The sequence below is a fragment of the Ranitomeya variabilis genome, chromosome 3 (genome assembly GCF_051348905.1).
Source record: "Ranitomeya variabilis isolate aRanVar5 chromosome 3, aRanVar5.hap1, whole genome shotgun sequence".
NCBI lineage: Eukaryota > Metazoa > Chordata > Amphibia > Anura > Dendrobatidae > Ranitomeya > Ranitomeya variabilis.
The window spans coordinates 217,899,289-217,916,839 of NC_135234.1; the positions used below are offsets into that span (position 1 = coordinate 217,899,289).

At 45.3% G+C, this 17,551-nt stretch overlaps 1 protein-coding gene across 3 annotated transcripts in view; it reads right to left on the reverse strand.

The window, feature by feature from the left end:
- Nucleotides 1-11,359, reverse strand: part of TMDD1 (transmembrane and death domain 1) — a 47,805-nt gene extending 36,446 nt beyond the window's left edge. For 2 of the 3 annotated variants that reach the window (XM_077299515.1, XM_077299516.1), the window contains exon 1: nucleotides 11,182-11,340. In XM_077299515.1, the coding sequence (XP_077155630.1) occupies nucleotides 11,182-11,329 (148 nt within the window). In that variant the 5' untranslated portion in view covers nucleotides 11,330-11,340. Of the gene's footprint in view, nucleotides 1-11,181 lie in introns of all 3 variants that reach the window. The other variant, XM_077299514.1, reaches the window with a different exon arrangement.
- Nucleotides 11,360-17,551: the final 6,192 nt, after the last annotated feature.

Genomic DNA, 17,551 nt, shown 5'->3' on the forward strand with positions numbered 1-17,551 from the left:
AGTTTCTTGCCGGTCAACAATGTAATCAGAAGCCTTCTGTGCTTGTTCCTGCTACTAGACAACTCCCAGCTAAGTTGGACTTTTGTCCTTGTGTGTTTTTGCATTTTGTTCCTGTTCACAGCTGCTGTTTCGTTACTGTGTCTGGAAAGCTCTTGTGATCGGAAATTGCCACTCTGGTGTTATGAGTTAATGCTAGAGTCTTAAAGGAATTTCTGGATGGTGTTTTGATAGGGTTTTCTGCTGACCATGAAAGTGTCCTTTCTGTCTTCCTGCTATCTAGAAAGCGGACCTCGATTTTGCTAAACCTATTTTCATACTACGTTTGTCATTTCATCTAAAATCACCGCCAATATATGTGGGGGCCTCTGTCTGCCTTTTGGGAAAATTTCTCTAGAGGTGAGCCAGGACTGTCTTTTCCTCTGCTAGGATTAGGTAGTTCTCCGGCTGGCGCTGGGCATCTAGGGTTAAAAAACGTAGGCATGCTACCCGGCCACTAGTTGTGCGGCAGGTTTAGTTCATGGTCAGTATAGTTTCCATCTTCCAAGAGCTAGTTCTCATATATGCTGGGCTATGTTCTCTCGCCATTGAGAATCATGACAGAACTGGCTCAGAGACAGAATTGTGGCAAGGCACAGATCTGGCCATGGTTACAACAGAATTTCTGCAGTACTCAAGGTTCCTAAGAGCACAGTGGGCTCCATAATCCTTAAATAGAAGAAGTTTGGGAGCACCAGAAGTCTTCCTAGACCTTACCATCCAGCCAAACTGAGCAATCATGGGAGAAGAGCCATGATGAGAGAGGTAAAGAAAAACCCCAAAATCACTGTGGCTGAGCTCCAGATGCAATATGGAGATGGGAGAAAGTTCCACAAAGTCAACTATCACTGCAGACCTCCACCAGTCGGGCCTTTATGGCAGAGTGGCCCGACTGAAGCCTCTCCTCAGTGCAAGACATGTGAAAGCCCGCATAGAGTTTGCTAAAAAAACATACGAAAGACACCCAGACTATGAGAAATACGATTCTCTGGTCTGATGAGTCGAAGATAGACCTTTTTGGTGATAATTCTAAGCAGTATGTGTGGAGAAAACCAGGCACTGCTCATCACCTGCCCAGTACAATCCCAACAGTGAAACATGGTGGTGGCAGCATCATGCTATGGGGTGTTTTTCAGCTGCAGGGGTAGGACAACTATTTGTCATTGAAGAAAACATTAATGTGACCAAGTACAGAGATATCCTGGATGAAAACCTGTAATAATTATAGGGGATACCTCAGGAGACTCTTTGCGTGGAACAAGACAACTACAGGACACAGTTTTATAAGTGGTGAAGTCTATATTATCACACGGTGATTCAAACAGGTGCAGAGAGAAGCTCAAGTCCACAACACTTGGTGCAAATAATAAACGCAGCTTAGCAGTCTATAGGAAACTTCAGAGGAATCAAGCAGAAAGTCTATGAAGCACAGTTATTCTTGAAGGTACTTGACACGAATAAATCCTTGTCTTAGTCCAGACACAGATAGATATGCTTATTAGGCAGTTCAAATCATATCTTAGCTCAACCAGGGAGGCCTGGTTATTGCAAAGCAGCAATAGCTTACATGTCCAGCAAGTGCAGATCGAAGTAAACACGAGCAGCAGATGAAGGAGGATTACTGGAAACTTGTGTATGCAGCAGGAACTCAGAGCAGAGTAGCAGGATCACCACACAGGTTAACAGGAGCAGGTGTATAGCCAGGGAGTAATCAGTGGTCAGGAGCTGGATGCAAGGCAGAATACTCTAGCACAGACTGAAGGCTGGGGTGGAGTTTTATAGCAGGAAGACACAGTGCACATGAGACCAAAGACGCCATCTTGGAAAAGGGCAGTAATGCACAAAAGGTAAAAAATGTTCAGAGTCCTGACAAAACCTCTTGAGGAGTGCTCTGGACCTCAGACTTGGCCGAAGGTTTACCTTCCAACAAGACAATGACCCTAAGAACACAGCTAAAATAACAAAGGAATTGCTTCAGAACAACTCTGTGACTATTCTTGACTGGCCCAGCCAGAGCCCTGAACTAAACCCAATTGAGCATCTCTGGAGAGACCTGAAAATGGCTGTCCACCAACGATCACCATCCAACCTGATGGGACTGGAGAGGATCTGCAAATAAAAATGACAGATGATCCCCAAATCCAGGTGTGAAAAACTTGTTGCAGAGTATGGACTCTGCACAGTACTAACTATGATTGTAGTGAAAATATAAATGGACGAAGAACTTGATCTACAGTGGGTACAGAAAGTAATCAGATCCAGGTGTGAAAAACTTGTTGCATCATTCCCAAGAAGACTCATGGCTGTACTAGCTCAAAAGGGTGCTTCTACATAATACTGAGCAAAGGGTCTGAATACTTATGATCATGTGATATTTCAGGTTTTTTTTAAATAAATTTGCAAACATTTCTACATTTCTGTTTTTTTCAGTCAAGATGGGGTGCAGAGTGTACATTAATGTGAAAAAAATCTACTTTTTTGAATTTACCAAATGGCTGCAATGAAACAAAGAGTGAAAAATTTAAAGGGGTATGAATACTTTCCGTATCCAAATTATTATGTAAATGCTATTTTTCTTGAACTTTCCTAAATGGCCAATGCAAAAGAGTCAGTAAAATGTTCAAATCTTCAATCATTGGAGGATAAATCAAAATTTAATGAACTAACCTCTCAGTGATAACAGTATTTTATCAAAACTAAAAAAAAACACTCAAAATTCATTGTTCCTGTCACGGGGAGACTAGGTGAGCGAGAGCTAATAACCCGGGCCCCTGCAATTTCCCTCAGACTAGGAAAATCCTGACTGACCCTCTACCTGGAGTTTACACTGATGGTGTGCATGTCCAGGCCTCGTCCCTCGCCCTGTCTCCTGTTTCAACCCTAGGCTGAAACCAACCGCCCACCACCCAGTGAAGAGGTAATACACCAATACCCACAGTTAGCACAGACAAGGATAAAGGAAAATATACATCATGACGCAGTCACACAGGAATACACTATAAATGTGCAGGGCAAAATAAATACAAATATAGGAAGGAGTAAATAAGACTAAGGAAAATACACCACCAGCAACGAATCTCCAACAACCAGCTCTCCACTCCGGACCGAGATAACAACGCACAAGACAGAAGCTATAATCGGCGACGCCCAATGATCAGGAGAACTATTTAAAGGCAATGGGCATGGCCCAGCTTCCAATCCGAGGAACAGGTAAATTAACCCCGGAACAGCTAGACAAAATCCAGCCGACGCCAATGAGCAAATAGTGGTCAAAAGCGGAATTACCGCTGTCTGTCGAACGACCTGGTCCGAACAGCGTCCGACATGACAGTACCCCGCCTTCTACGAGGGACCCCAGGGCCCTCATGGCTTATATGACCCGGCTTGTCTGGATGGCGACTATGAAAAAACCTGACCAGCCGATCCGCATGAATATCCAAGGCTGGTACCCAGGACCTCTCCTCAGGCCCATAACCACGCCAGTGTACCAAGTACTGTAAAGTGCGACGCACTACATGAGAGTCAACCACCTTGGAGACTTCAAACTCCAAATTACCATCCACCAAGACTGGAGGTGGCATAGGCACCGCGTCCACAGAACTCACCACCTTCTTTAGAAGAGACCTGTGGAACACGTGTATCTTATACACCGTAGGGAGCTCCAATCGGTACGCTACTGGGTTAATGACGGCGGTGACCCTAAATGGACCAATAAACCGTGGACCCAATTTAAGGGATGGTATTTTGAGTCTTATGTTTTTTGTGGATAACCACACCCAGTCATCCACACTCAGGTCCGGACCTGGCACACGCCTACTGTCAGACACACGTTTGTACCTAGCACCCACAGTCAACAGGCGCTGTTTAACTCTCCTCCAGACTGATGAAAAATGTGCTCCTAACTGATCCTCCTCCAGAACGCCGGAAGAGCCCCTCTGACTCAAGGTACAAAATTGAGGATGTAGCCCGTAAACACAAAAAAACAGAGACTCCCCAGACGACTCCTGGCGGTGATTATTGATGGCAAACTCAGCCAACGGAAGAAAGGTAGACCACTCCTCCTGGTTATCAGAGACAAAGCATCGTAAGTACTGTTCCAAATTTTGGTTCATACGCTCAGTATGACCATTTGACTGAGGATGGAACGCCGAAGAATGAGACAACTTGATCCCCAGCCGTGAGCAAAATGCTTTCCAAAATTTTGCCACAAACTGAGACCCCCTATCAGACACGATGTCAGACGGAACCCCATGAAGTCTGACCACCTTCTGCACAAATGCCTGAGACAGTCTTAGCGTTAGGCAACGAAGGCAAAGACACAAAGTGCGACATTTTAGAAAACCGATCAGCAATCACCAAGATGACCGTGTTCCCAGCTGATGAGGGCAAATCAGTGATGAAATCCATGGAGATTTCCGTCCATGGCTTACTAGGTACTTCAAGAGGAAGTAGGGTGCCAACAGGACGGGAGCGGGGCGTCTTAGCCCTAGCGCATGTGGTACAAGCTGACACGTATGAGACCACGTCCTGTCGGATCTTGGGCCACCAAAACCGACGTGACACCAACTCCAAGGTACCTCTAACCCCTGGGTGGCCAGCCAGGACAGCATCATGATGCTCCGCCAAAACCTTCAAGCGGAGATGAAGCGGTACAAAAGATTTGTTAATGGGAAGCTCATATGGTACCTCCTCCTGAGCCTCGGCAATCTCAGCCTCAACCTCGGTAGTGAGAGCCGAAACCACAACACCCTTTTGGAGGATGGGTACTGGATCTTCCCGAGGTTCACCACCCAGAAAACACCTGGACAGAGCATCCGCCTTAGTGTTTTTAGACCCCGGTCTGTAAGTGACCACAAAATTGAACCGCGTGAAAAACAATGCCCAGCAAGCCTGCCTGGGGGACAGACGCTTGGCAGACTCCAAATACAGCAGATTCTTATGATCGGTAATAACAGTAACCTGATGTACCGACCCCTCCAAGAAGTGTCACCATTCCTCAAAGGCCAACTTGATTGCCAACAACTCCCTGTTGCCGATATAGTAGTTACGTTTGGTGGACGACAGTTTCTTGGAGAAATAGGCGCACGGACGCAAACCACTCAAAGATGAGCCTTGAGATAGTACCGCCCCACACCAACCTCAAACGCATCGACTTCCACAACAAAGGGTTTTGATACGTCTGGCTGCACAAGAATGGGGGCTGAAACAAAACTGTTCTTAAGAAATTCAAATGCGCGCACAGCAGCCTCAGGCCAAACGGAGAAATTGGTACCCTTTTTAGTCATGTCAGTTAGCGGTTTAGCAATGGTGGAAAAATCCTTGATAAATTTCCTATAGTAGTTAGAAAACCCAAGGAACCGCTGAAGTGCTTTCAGGTTATCAGGACGTTCCCAATGCAGCACCGCTTGCACCTTAGCGGCGTCCATTTTAAAACCAGAAGCAGACACAATATAACCCAAGAAAGGCAACTCTTGAACAGAAAATACACATTTCTCAAGTTTAACATACAGCTTATTCTCTCTGAGAAGCTGTAACACCTGCCTCACATGATTTAAATGAGCATCACGGTCACAAGAATATATGAGGATGTCATCTAGGTACACGATAACGAATTTCCCCAAAACATGCGAGAACACATCATTGATGAAATGTTGGAACACTGCAGGTGCGTTAGTCAACCCAAAAGGCATCACCAAATTTTCAAAATGACCCTCAGGAGTATTAAAAGCCGTCTTCCACTCATCACCTTGACGGGCTCTTATGAGGTTGTACGCCCCCCTGAGGTCAAGCTTGGTAAACCACTTAGCACCCGCCACCTGGCTGAACAAATCTGGTATCAGTGGCATCGGGTATGGATCACGAACCGTAATCTGGTTCAACTCCCTGAAATCCAAACACGGGCGTAATCCGCCATCTTTCTTCTTCACGAAGAAGAACCCTGCTGCCACCGGCGAGGATGACGGCCTGATGTGCCCTTTGTTCAAGCTTTCAGCAATATAATCTTTTAACGCTTGTCTCTCCAGACCGGAGATGTTAAACATCCTTGCTTTAGGCAACTTGGCCCCTGGTTTAAACCTGATAGAACAGTCATAGGGACGATGTGGCGGCAACTCTGAACAACCCTTTTCAGAGAACACATCCAGAAAATCCAGAAGTGACTCCGGAACGCTTGAAGTCACCGTAGCACCACATGTGGCCAGGCAATTCTCCTGGCAGAACTCGCTCCACTGAATTATGTCCTGAGTTTTCCAGTCAATTACCGGGTTGTGCATGGACAACCAAGGAAAACCCAAAACCACCTGGGCAGGAAGGTTCCTGAGCACCTTACATGTAACCTGCTCGGAATGTAGAACCCCAATGTGGAGTTTCACCTCAGCCACAAATTCAGTAATCTCCCCCTGAGAGAGAGGAGCAGCATTGATGGTGACCACATGGATAGGATGAGGCAGTTTTTCAATCCTAAAACCTGCTGTGCGCACAAACTCCTCATCAATGAGATTTGTGGCTGAACCACTATCCACAAAAACAGTAATTGGCAGCTCACTGCCAGCGATTATAACCTTAGCAGGGAGCATGCATTGAGAAACCACAATGGAGGATATACATAAGCTCAGATTGGTCTCCTCCACACCCTCTGAGCTTAGAAGTTTTCCGCCGTTGCGTTTTTCTTAGACAGCAGAGGACAGATGTTAATAAAATGACCAGTTTTACTACAGTAAAAACAGGCTCCCTGCTTCCTGAGCTCAGGGGCTTGACGCTTCACATGTGACACCCCTGCGATTTGCATAGGCTCCGTGGGCTCATCTGCAGCAACCTCACGTGAACCTAAACCCTCTCCCATAGGCGGTGTCACATGCTCCCCCTGACGCAAACGGCGACCAATGCGGACAACCAGACTCATAGCGGAATCTAGAGAAGCAGGAGTCTCGTACATCAGAAGGGCTTTTTTAACCCTTCCAGAAACCCCATGAATAAACTGACTCCGCAATGCTGGATCATTCCATTGTGTATCGATCGCCCAGCGATGAAATTCAGAACAGTAATCCTCTGCAACTCGCTCCCCCTGGTGAATAGTGCGTATCTTAGATTCTGCTAGAGCCATTCTGTCAGGTTCATCGTAGATTTTCCCAAGAGAAGAAAAAAACTCTCCACAGAGTCAAATGCAACAGAATCAGATGGCAAAGAAAACGCCCATGCTTGGGGATCCCCGCTTAACAATGACGACACCAAGCCCACACGCTGAGCCTCATTACCCGAGGAGATCGGGCACATACGGAAATAAAGTTTGCAAGCTTCACGAAAAGAAACAAATTTACTGCGTTGCCCAGCAAATTTTTCAGGCAAAGGGAATTTAGGCTCAGCAACTCTTCCTGTCACTCCAGCTTGCACATTAGATACTGCTAGTCCCTGTTGCTGAACTGCCCCCCTCAACTCAGTGACCTGTAGGGACAGCGCCTCCAACTGGCGGGTTATGGAAGTCATGGGATCCATGACAAGAGAAAAAAAAAAAGGGCCGATTCTAATGTCACGGGGAGACTAGGTGAGCGAGAGCTAATAACCCGCGCCCCTGCAATTTCCCTCAGACTAGGGAAATCCTGACTGACCCTCTACCTGGAGTTTACACTGATGGTGTGCATGTCCAGGCCTCGTCCCTCGCCCTGTCTCCTGTTTCAACCCTAGGCTGAAACCAACCACCCACCACCCAGTGAAGAGGTAATACACCAATACCCACAGTTAGCACCGACAAGGATAAAGGAAAATATACACCACGCCGCAGTCACACAGGAATACACTATAAATGTGCAGGGCAAAATAAATACAAATATAGGAAGGAGTAAATAAGACTAAGGAAAATACACCACCAGCAACGAATCTCCAACAACCAGCTCTCCACTAACAACGCACAAGACAGAAGCTATAATCGGCGACGCCCAATGATCAGGAGAACTATTTAAAGGCAATGGTCATGGCCCAGCTTCCAATCCGAGGAACAGGTAAATTAACCCCGGAACAGCTAGACAAAATCCAGCCGACGCCAATGAGCAAATAGTGGTCAAAAGCGGAATTACCGCTGTCTGTCGAACGACCTGGTCCGAACAGCGTCCGACATGACAGTTCCAACATGTATTATGCACAGAGTTTCCAAACATTTTATAGGTTGTAAAGAACTGAAAATGGTAATTTGTTCAATTTTCAGCATTAAGAGATCACAGTTACTGTAATCAAAAGCTTTTTCCATTGAAAACATGATATCACCTCCACAATTCTTGCATCCAGTGAACTTGTGAGTTTTTGGAGAGTTTCTGCTTGTATTTCTTTGCATAAAGTCAGAATAGCCTCCCAGAGCTGCTGTTTTGATGTGAGCTGCCTCCCACCCTCATATATCTTTTGCTTGATGATACTCCAAAGGTTCTCTATAGGGTTGAGGTCAGGGGAGGATGGTGGTCACACCATGAGTTTCTCTCATTTAATGCCCATACCAGCCAATGACTCAGATGTATTTTTTGCAGCATTAGATGGTGCATTGTCATTCATGAAGATGATTTGCTACGGATGGCATGGTTCTTCTTTTTGGAAGAAAGTGGTCAGTCAGAAACTCTATATAATTTGCCGAGGTCATTTTCACATATACAGGGACCTCAAAAGGGTCTACAAGCTCTCTTCCCATGATTCCAGTCCAGAACCTAACACTGTCACATCCTTCCTGGATGTCATAGCCTTGTTGGGACATCATGGCATTCACCAACCATCCACTAATCCATCCATCTGGACCATCCAGGGTTGTACAGCACTCATCTGTAAACAAGACTGTTTCAAAATTAGTCTTCATGTATGTCTGAGTGCATTGCAATCATTTCTGTGTGTGAGCACTGTTTAGGTGTAGCCAAATAGTAGGTTTATGCACAACCGCTAGGCTCTGGATGATCCTACACCTTGAGGTTCGTGGGACTCCAGAGGCACCAGCAGCTTCAAATACCTGTTTGCTGCTTTATAATGGTATTTGGCAGCTGCTCTCTTAATGTGATGAATTTGTCTGGCAGAAACCTTCCTCATTATGCTTTTATCTGCACGAACATGCATGTGCTCTGTATCAGCCACAATTCTCTTCACCCTCAAGTTTTTGTGAAATATTTAATGTTTTCATACCTTGTCCAAGGTATTGCACTATTTGATGCTTTTCAACAGCATAGAGATCCTTTTTATTTCCCATATTTCTTGAAACCTGTGACCTGCTTAATAATGTGGAATGTCTATCTTAAGTAGTTTTCCTTTAATTGGGCTCACCTGGCAAACTAATATCACAGGTGTTTGAGATTGATTTCAGTGATCCAATTCATCCATGAGTTTATTGAAAAACAAAAAAAGGACAGCTTAATTTTCACTTACATACAATTTGTATAATAATTTGGAACGTGGTATGGGAAGAGATTTACAGATAGATATAAAAGTAAAATATAACTTATGCTAAGTATTTGTTTAATCTGTATTTGTTTAATGCTTATTTTACTTATCTTTATTTTTTATCCTTTTGGATTAGAAACCGATTACTAGCTTTCTATACAGTTATGTCTTAAAGGTGTTTTCTCAAGTTTGAAAGTTAGGCTGCCATCACACTAGCAGTATTTGGTCAGTATTTTACCTCAGTATTTGTAAGCCAAAACCAGGAGTGGAACAAATAGAGGAAAAGTATAACAGAAACATATGCACCACTTCTGCGTTTATCACTCACTCCTGGTTTTGGCTTACAAATACTGATGTAAAATACTGACCAAATACTGCTAGTGTGACGGCAGCCTTATACCCTATCCAAGGATAAAGGATAACTTTCAGATTGAAGGAGTTTCCAACCATAGTGACCCATGCGATTTGTAAAACCTGGGCTGTAAAGATCGATCATGTGCACTACTACTCCATTCACTCTTAATGGGACCGCCGTTGATTGCAGAGTACTGCACTCGCCTGGTCTTCTGAACTCCCCTTATAATATAGCTGCAGTGTGCATCATCAACTTATGCTCCATTCATCCAGGGCTTTAGAGCGTAAGGGGGGCCACAGCGGATGGACACTCAGTGATCAGGAAGTGCAGATAGGGTTAAGTTTCAAACCTGGGAATACCCCTTTAAGCAACTTTCAATCAGCAAATAAGCAGCAAATATGTAGTTGGTTGGCGATCATATAACCCTGCAAGTCGGGTGTAGATAATCTGCCCTGCCAAGGGTTTTACAAATCGTTGGTAGACACCTTGAATACTTAGAAACACATTTACAGAAATGAAGACGTGTTTGCATTAGGTCACTTCTTGGTATAATAACCTCGTACACATAAGACTAATCTCATCTGATCTTGCCAATATCGATGGCTCAGTCTAATGTAAATTGGGGCCTCCCAACTCTCTACTGACCAATAATGTTGGGTGGGATATAGATTTGGTATGTTCGATTTCAGACTATTGATCCTTTTTTTCTTGGTGAGATAAGATGCCACCAGTTTGGCAGTAGATGTCTCTTGGAGAACACAGGCATAGTCAGTAGACAGCGCTCCTGTGTATGACGGAGACTGGGTAGATAGCTGCTGGCTCAACCATGTTTCGCTATCTATTCTGTATGTGGCCCTCTAATCACTTTTTATAGTAAAAATGTATAATGTAAATTAGGATTATTATGCAAAGGGCAAATAATAAGTAGAATAGAGAAACATAACAAACAGTAACAAACACTTTGGAAAGGGTAAAGCTTCCAATACACATTATATTAAGATCAGCTGAACCCTCTGATATCAGTGGAATCAGCTGGTCGTCTAATGTGTATGAGGGCCAATGGATAATAAAAGGTCAGGCTGTTTGAATATTATCGACATTTTGTTCTCTGCGAGATAAGCCAACACTGGAGGTGTCAGGCAGCGGCTTTCTCCTTTCTCACAATTGAAAACACATGAAAACTCGGCTGATTGCTCTTGCATGTGGTGAAGATAGCCCGTTCGCCCGAAAGCTGTCACATGTTTATGGTCAGCTTTAGCATTTAGTTTCATGCAGCAACTACAAGAAATGAGGATCGTTGCCTCACATCACAAATTTTTTTTTGCTCTTGTACATTACTCCTAGCACATGATCACATTTTATTCAATGTACGGTTAATGATTACCAACCTGTGTCTTCACATAAGCTATAGGACACGAAGAGGAGTGGTAACACTAAGGCCCAAAACCAAATCATGCTGATGGAATGTCTCAGAATTGAGAGAGACTGAGAGTTCCGAAGGAGATAACGGCTTCCTGAAGTGGCCACTCTGACCATTGCATGTTGTTTGTCACCTCACAATGCTCTGAAAGTTCTAATGGTGACATCACAGCTTCATTATTCATCAACAACAGTGGTTAATGGAGTGTAAGGCAAGGTACACATGTAACCTATGCCCCCCTGGCTTCTCACTGAATGAAGCACCTTCCTGTTATTTGCCATGGAGATAGTGATTCATAACAGACTCATGTTGGCATGGTTTATGGGCAATCTGGTTCTGTTTATTTGAGGATTGTTCTGGTTGACTCTATTATAGGAACATTTTTCAAGTCAAGATAGTGAAAGCTTTTTATCATTAAGGCTATAAGGCCTTGTTCACATGTAGTACTGTGATAGGCATAGTCACAAAGTAATGAAACTTAAAAAAAAAAATAGGGTATGTTCACACAAACATTTTATTCAGGCAAGTTTGGAGCAGGACCTCTCAAAAACCCATCTGAACAAAATTCTCAAAAGAATGAACATACCTTATGTATGTCAGTCTATGAAAAAAATCCCTGTTTATATGTTTGCTACTTCAGGTTACAAAAGATGCCACTCTGTTAAATTAAGTGACCTGACAATCCTATAGACCAGAGGTGTCAAACTGCATTCCTCGAGGGCCTCAAACCATGAGTGTTTTCAAGATTTCCTTAGCATTCCACAAGGTGCTGGAATCATTCTGTGCAGGCAGCGTCGGACTGGAGTACCTTGGGCCCACCAGAGAAAAATCATTCTTGGGGCCCACCATGCAGTTTAAAAATACCACACAGGATAGATTCTATATACCAGAGGTGTCAAACTGCATTCCTCAAGGGCCGCAAACAGGTCATGTTTTCAGGATTTCCTTGTATTGCACAGGTGATAATTTAATCACCTGCACATAATGATTCCAGCACCTTGTGGAATGCTAAGGAAATCCTGAAAACATTACCTGTTTGCGGCCCTCGAGGAATGCAGTTTGACACCCCTGCTATATACCACACCACACACGAGAGCTGTCAGATCCTCTATATACTACACAACACAAGAGAGCTGACAGATCCTCTATATACTACACCACATAGGAGATCAGATAGATCCTCTATATACTACACCACACAGGAGAGCTGACAGATCCTCTATATACTACACCACACAGGAGAGCTGACAGATCCTCTATATACCACACCACACAGGAGAGCTGACAGATCCTCTATATACTACACCACACAGGAGAGCTGACAGATCCTCTATATACTACACCACACGGGAGAGCTGACAGATCCTGTATATACTACACCACATAGGAGATCAGATAGATCCTCTATATACTACACCACACAGGAGAGCTGACAGATCATCTATATACTACACCACACAGGAGAGCTGACAGATCCTCTATATACTACACCACACAGGAGAGCTGAAAGATCCTCTATATACTACACCACACAGGAGAGCTGACAGATCCTCTATATACTACACCACACAGGAGAGCTGATAGATCCTCTATATACTACACCACACGGGAGAGCTGATAGATCCTCTATATACTACACCACACGGGAGAGCTGTCAGATCCTCTATATACTACACCACACAGGAGAGCTGATAGATCCTCTATATACTACACCACACGGGAGAGCTGTCAGATCCTCTATATACTACACCACACAGGAGAGCTGACAGATCCTCTATATACTACACCACACAGGAGAGCTGATAGATCCTCTATATACTACACCACACAGGAGAGCTGTCAGATCCTCTATATACTACTCCACACAGGAGAGCTGATAGATCCTCTATATACTACACCACACGGGAGAGCTGACAGATCCTCTATATACTACACCACACGGGAGAGCTGACAGATCCTCTATATACTACACCACACAGGAGAGCTGTCAGATCCTCTATATACTACACCACACAGGAGAGCTGATAGATCCTCTATATACTACACCACACAGGAGAGCTGACAGATCCTCTTTATACTACACCACACAGGAGAGCTGATAGATCCTCTATATACTACACCACACAGGAGAGCTGACAGATCCTCTATATACTACACCACACAGGAGAGCTGACAGATCCTCTATATACTACACCACACAGGAGAGCTGACAGATCCTCTATATACTACACCACACAGGAGAGCTGACAGATCCTCTATATACTACACCACACAGGAGAGCTGATAGATCCTCTATATACTACACCACACGGGAGAGCTGTCAGATCCTCTATATACTACACCACACAGGAGAGCTGATAGATCCTCTATTTTCTACACCACACGGGAGAGCTGATAGATCCTCTATATACTACACCACATGGGAGAGCTGTCAGATCCTCTATATACTACACCACACAGGAGAGCTGATAGATCCTCTATATACTACACCACACGGGAGAGCTGTCAGATCCTCTATATACTACACCTCACAGGAGAGCTGACAGATCCTCTATATACTACACCACACAGGAGAGCTGATAGATCCTCTATATACTACACCACACGGGAGAGCTGTCAGATCCTCTATATATACTACACCACACAGGAGAGCTGTCAGATCCTCTATATACTACACCACACAGGAGAGCTGACAGATCCTCTATATACTACACCACACAGGAGAGCTGACAGATCCTCTATATACTACACCACACAGGAGAGCTGACAGATCCTCTATATACCACACCACACACGAGAGCTGTCAGATCCTCTATATACTACACCACACAGGAGAGCTGACAGATCCTCTATATACTACACCACACAGGAGAGCTGACAGATCCTCTATATACTACACCACACGGGAGAGCTGTCAGATCCTCTATATACTACATCACACAGGAGAGCTGACAGATCCTCTATATACTACACCACACAGGAGAGCTGATAGATCCTCTATATACTACACCACACAGGAGAGGTGACAGATCCTCTATATACTACACCACACGGGAGAGCTGACAGATCCTCTATATATTACACCACACAGGAGAGCTGACAGATCCTCTATATACTACACCACACAGGAGAGCCGACAGATCCTCTATATACTACACCACACAGGAGAGCCGACAGATCCTCTATATACTGCACCACAGGGGACAGATCCTCTATAAACTACATTAAACACGAGAACAGTAATGTAGGTCCACTATGTGTAGTAAAATACTTACCGGTGGCCATATTCCACTGCAATGAAGAAGACAGAAGCAACGACACAGCGGCAGAAGACGGCGACTGCTGCGTATTTTATTACACACAGGGAAGCTGTATGATAGAAAAAAAAAGGACATTTGGCTTTCTTGAGTTGTTTCCGTTTACGGTGTTTACTGATCGGGTTAATTGTTTTTATAGTTTGATAGATCGGACTTTTCTGAACCCAGCAATACCAAATATGTGTTGTTTTTTATTTTTTAAATATATTTTTCAACTAAATGGTGGCCCGATTTTAACGCATCGGGTATTCTAGAATATGCATGTCCACGTAGTATATTGCCCAGCCACGTAGTATATTGCCTAGTCACGTAGTATATTGCCCAGCCACGTAGTATATTGCCTAGTAACGTAGTATATTGACCAGCCACATAGTATATTGCCCAGCCACGTAGTATATTGCCCAGCCACGTAGTATATTGCCCAGTCACGTAGTATATTGCCCAGCCACGTAGTATATTGCCTAGTAACGTAGTATATTGCCCAGCCACATAGTATATTGCCCAGCCACGTAGTATATTGCCCAGCCACGTAGTATATTGCCCAGTCACGTAGTATATTGCCCAGCTACGTAGTATATTGCCTAGTAACGTAGTATATTGCCCAGCCACATAGTATATTGCCCAGCCACGTAGTATATTGCCCAGCGACGTAGTATATTGCCCAGCCATGTAGTATATTGCCCAGCCACGTAGTATATTGCCCAGCCACGTAGTATATAGCACAGAGCCACGTAGTATACAGACTTAAAATAAAAAATAAACATATACTCACCTTCCGAAGGCCCTTTGAAGTCCTGGCCCTGTGTGCGGTGCGGTGTTTCGGTCCCAGGGTTGGTATGAGCGCAGGACCTGTGATGACATCGCAGGACCTGTGATGACATCGCAGTCACATGACCGTGACGTCATGGCAGGTCCTTCTCGCAGGACCTATGATGACGTCGCGGAAACATGACCGTGACGTCATGGCAGGTCCTTCTCGCTTACCATCCTTGCCACCGGAACCTGTCGCTTGCGTGGAGCGGTCACCGGAGCGTCGCGAGAATCGGGAAAGGCGGCGGAAAGTGAGCATATAATGATTTTTTATTTTTTTTTATTATTATTTTTAACATTAGATCTTTTTACTATTGACGCTGCATAGGCAGCATCAATAGTAAAAACTTGGTCACACAGGGTTAATAGCGGCGGTAACGGAGTGAGTTACCCACGGCATAATGTGGTAAAGTTACCGCTGGCATTAACCATGTGTGAGCGGTGACTGCGGGGATTATGGAGCGGGCGCCGGGCACTGACTGCAGGGGAGTAGGGAGGGACTAATCGGACTGTGGCCGTCGCTGATTGGTCGTGGCAGCCATGACAGGCAGCTGGCGAGACCAATCAGCGACTTGGATTCCATGAGAGACAGAGGCCGCGACCAATGAATATCCGTGACAGACAGACGGAAGTGACCCTTAGACAATTATATAGTAGACTAGACTGTGGCCCGATTCTAATGCATCGGGTATTCTAGAATATGCATGTCCCCGTAGTATATGGACAATGATGATTCCAGAATTCACGGCAGACTGTGCCCGTCGCTGATTGGTCGAGGCAACCTTTATGACATCATCGTCGCCATGGCAACCATTATGACATCTATGTCGATACTGTGCCCGTGTGCCTGAGACCAATCAGAGACGCGGGATTTCCAGGACAGACAGACAGACAGACAGACGGAAAAACCCTTAGACAATTATATATATATAGATGGGATAAAAAGGGGTGATTTTAACTTTTAGGAATTTTTTAAATATATTTGTTACCTTTCACTGGTACAGTCCCCTTAGAGGACCTGAAAATGTGATCATCCGATCGCATGTGCTGTTATATACAGTGATGCCACAGCATCACTGAATATAGCAGAAATCACAGTCTCCTTTAAAGCCTGGCCACAGGAAGAAGACCCCTGGCTGTCATTACAACCCATCAGCGACCCACAATCACATCATGGGTGCCAATGTGTGAGAGAATGATGCGCACTTATGTTGGCATGTGTTATATGCTGCTGTGAGAGATTGATGGTGGGATTTAACACGAGCCATACATGTAAGGCAGATGTCGTAAAGGTGTTAATTACCCGAGGACCTCCTTCACCACTGTGTTACCCAATATCCTGCGGGGCCCCTCCCCCCACTATTTCACCTCTATATTCCTGTGGGCCCCCTCCCCTACTGTGTCACCTAATATGCTGTGAGTCCCCTCCCCCACTGTTTAACCTTTATTTTCCTGTAGGCCCCCTCCCCCACTGTTTCACCTTTATTTTCCTGTGGGCCCCCTCCCCTACTGTGTCACCCAATATGTCTTGGGCCCCCTCCCCCACTGTTTCACCTCTATTTTCCTGTGGGCCCCCTCCCCTACTATGTCACCTCTATTTTCCTGTGGGCCCCCTCCCCCACTGTTTCACCTCTATTTTCCTGTGGGCCCCCTCCCCCACTATGTCACCTCTATTTTCCTGTGGGCCCCCTCCCCCACAGTTTCACCTCTATTTTCCTGTGGGCCCCCTCCCCCACTGTGTCACCTCTATTTTCTTGTAGGCCCCTCCCCCACTATGTCACCTCTATTTTCCTGTGGGCCCCCTCCCCCACTGTTTCACCTCTATTTTCCTGTGGGCCCCCTCCCCCACTATGTCACCTCTATTTTCCTGTGGGCCCCCTCCCCCACAGTTTCACCTCTATTTTCCTGTGGGCCCCCTCCCCCACTGTGTCACCTCTATTTTCTTGTAGGCCCCTCCCCCACTATGTCGCCTCTATTTTCCTGTGGGCCCCCTCGCCCACTGTTTCACCTCTATTTTCCTGTGGGCCCCCTCCCCCACTGTTTCACCTCTATTTTCCTGTGGGCCCCCTCGCCCACTATGTCACCTCTATTTTCCTGTGGGCCCCCTCCCCACAGTTTCACCTCTATTTTCCTGTGGGCCCCCTCCCCCACTGTGTCACCTCTATTTTCTTGTAGGCCCCTCCCCCACTATGTCGCCTCTATTTTCCTGTG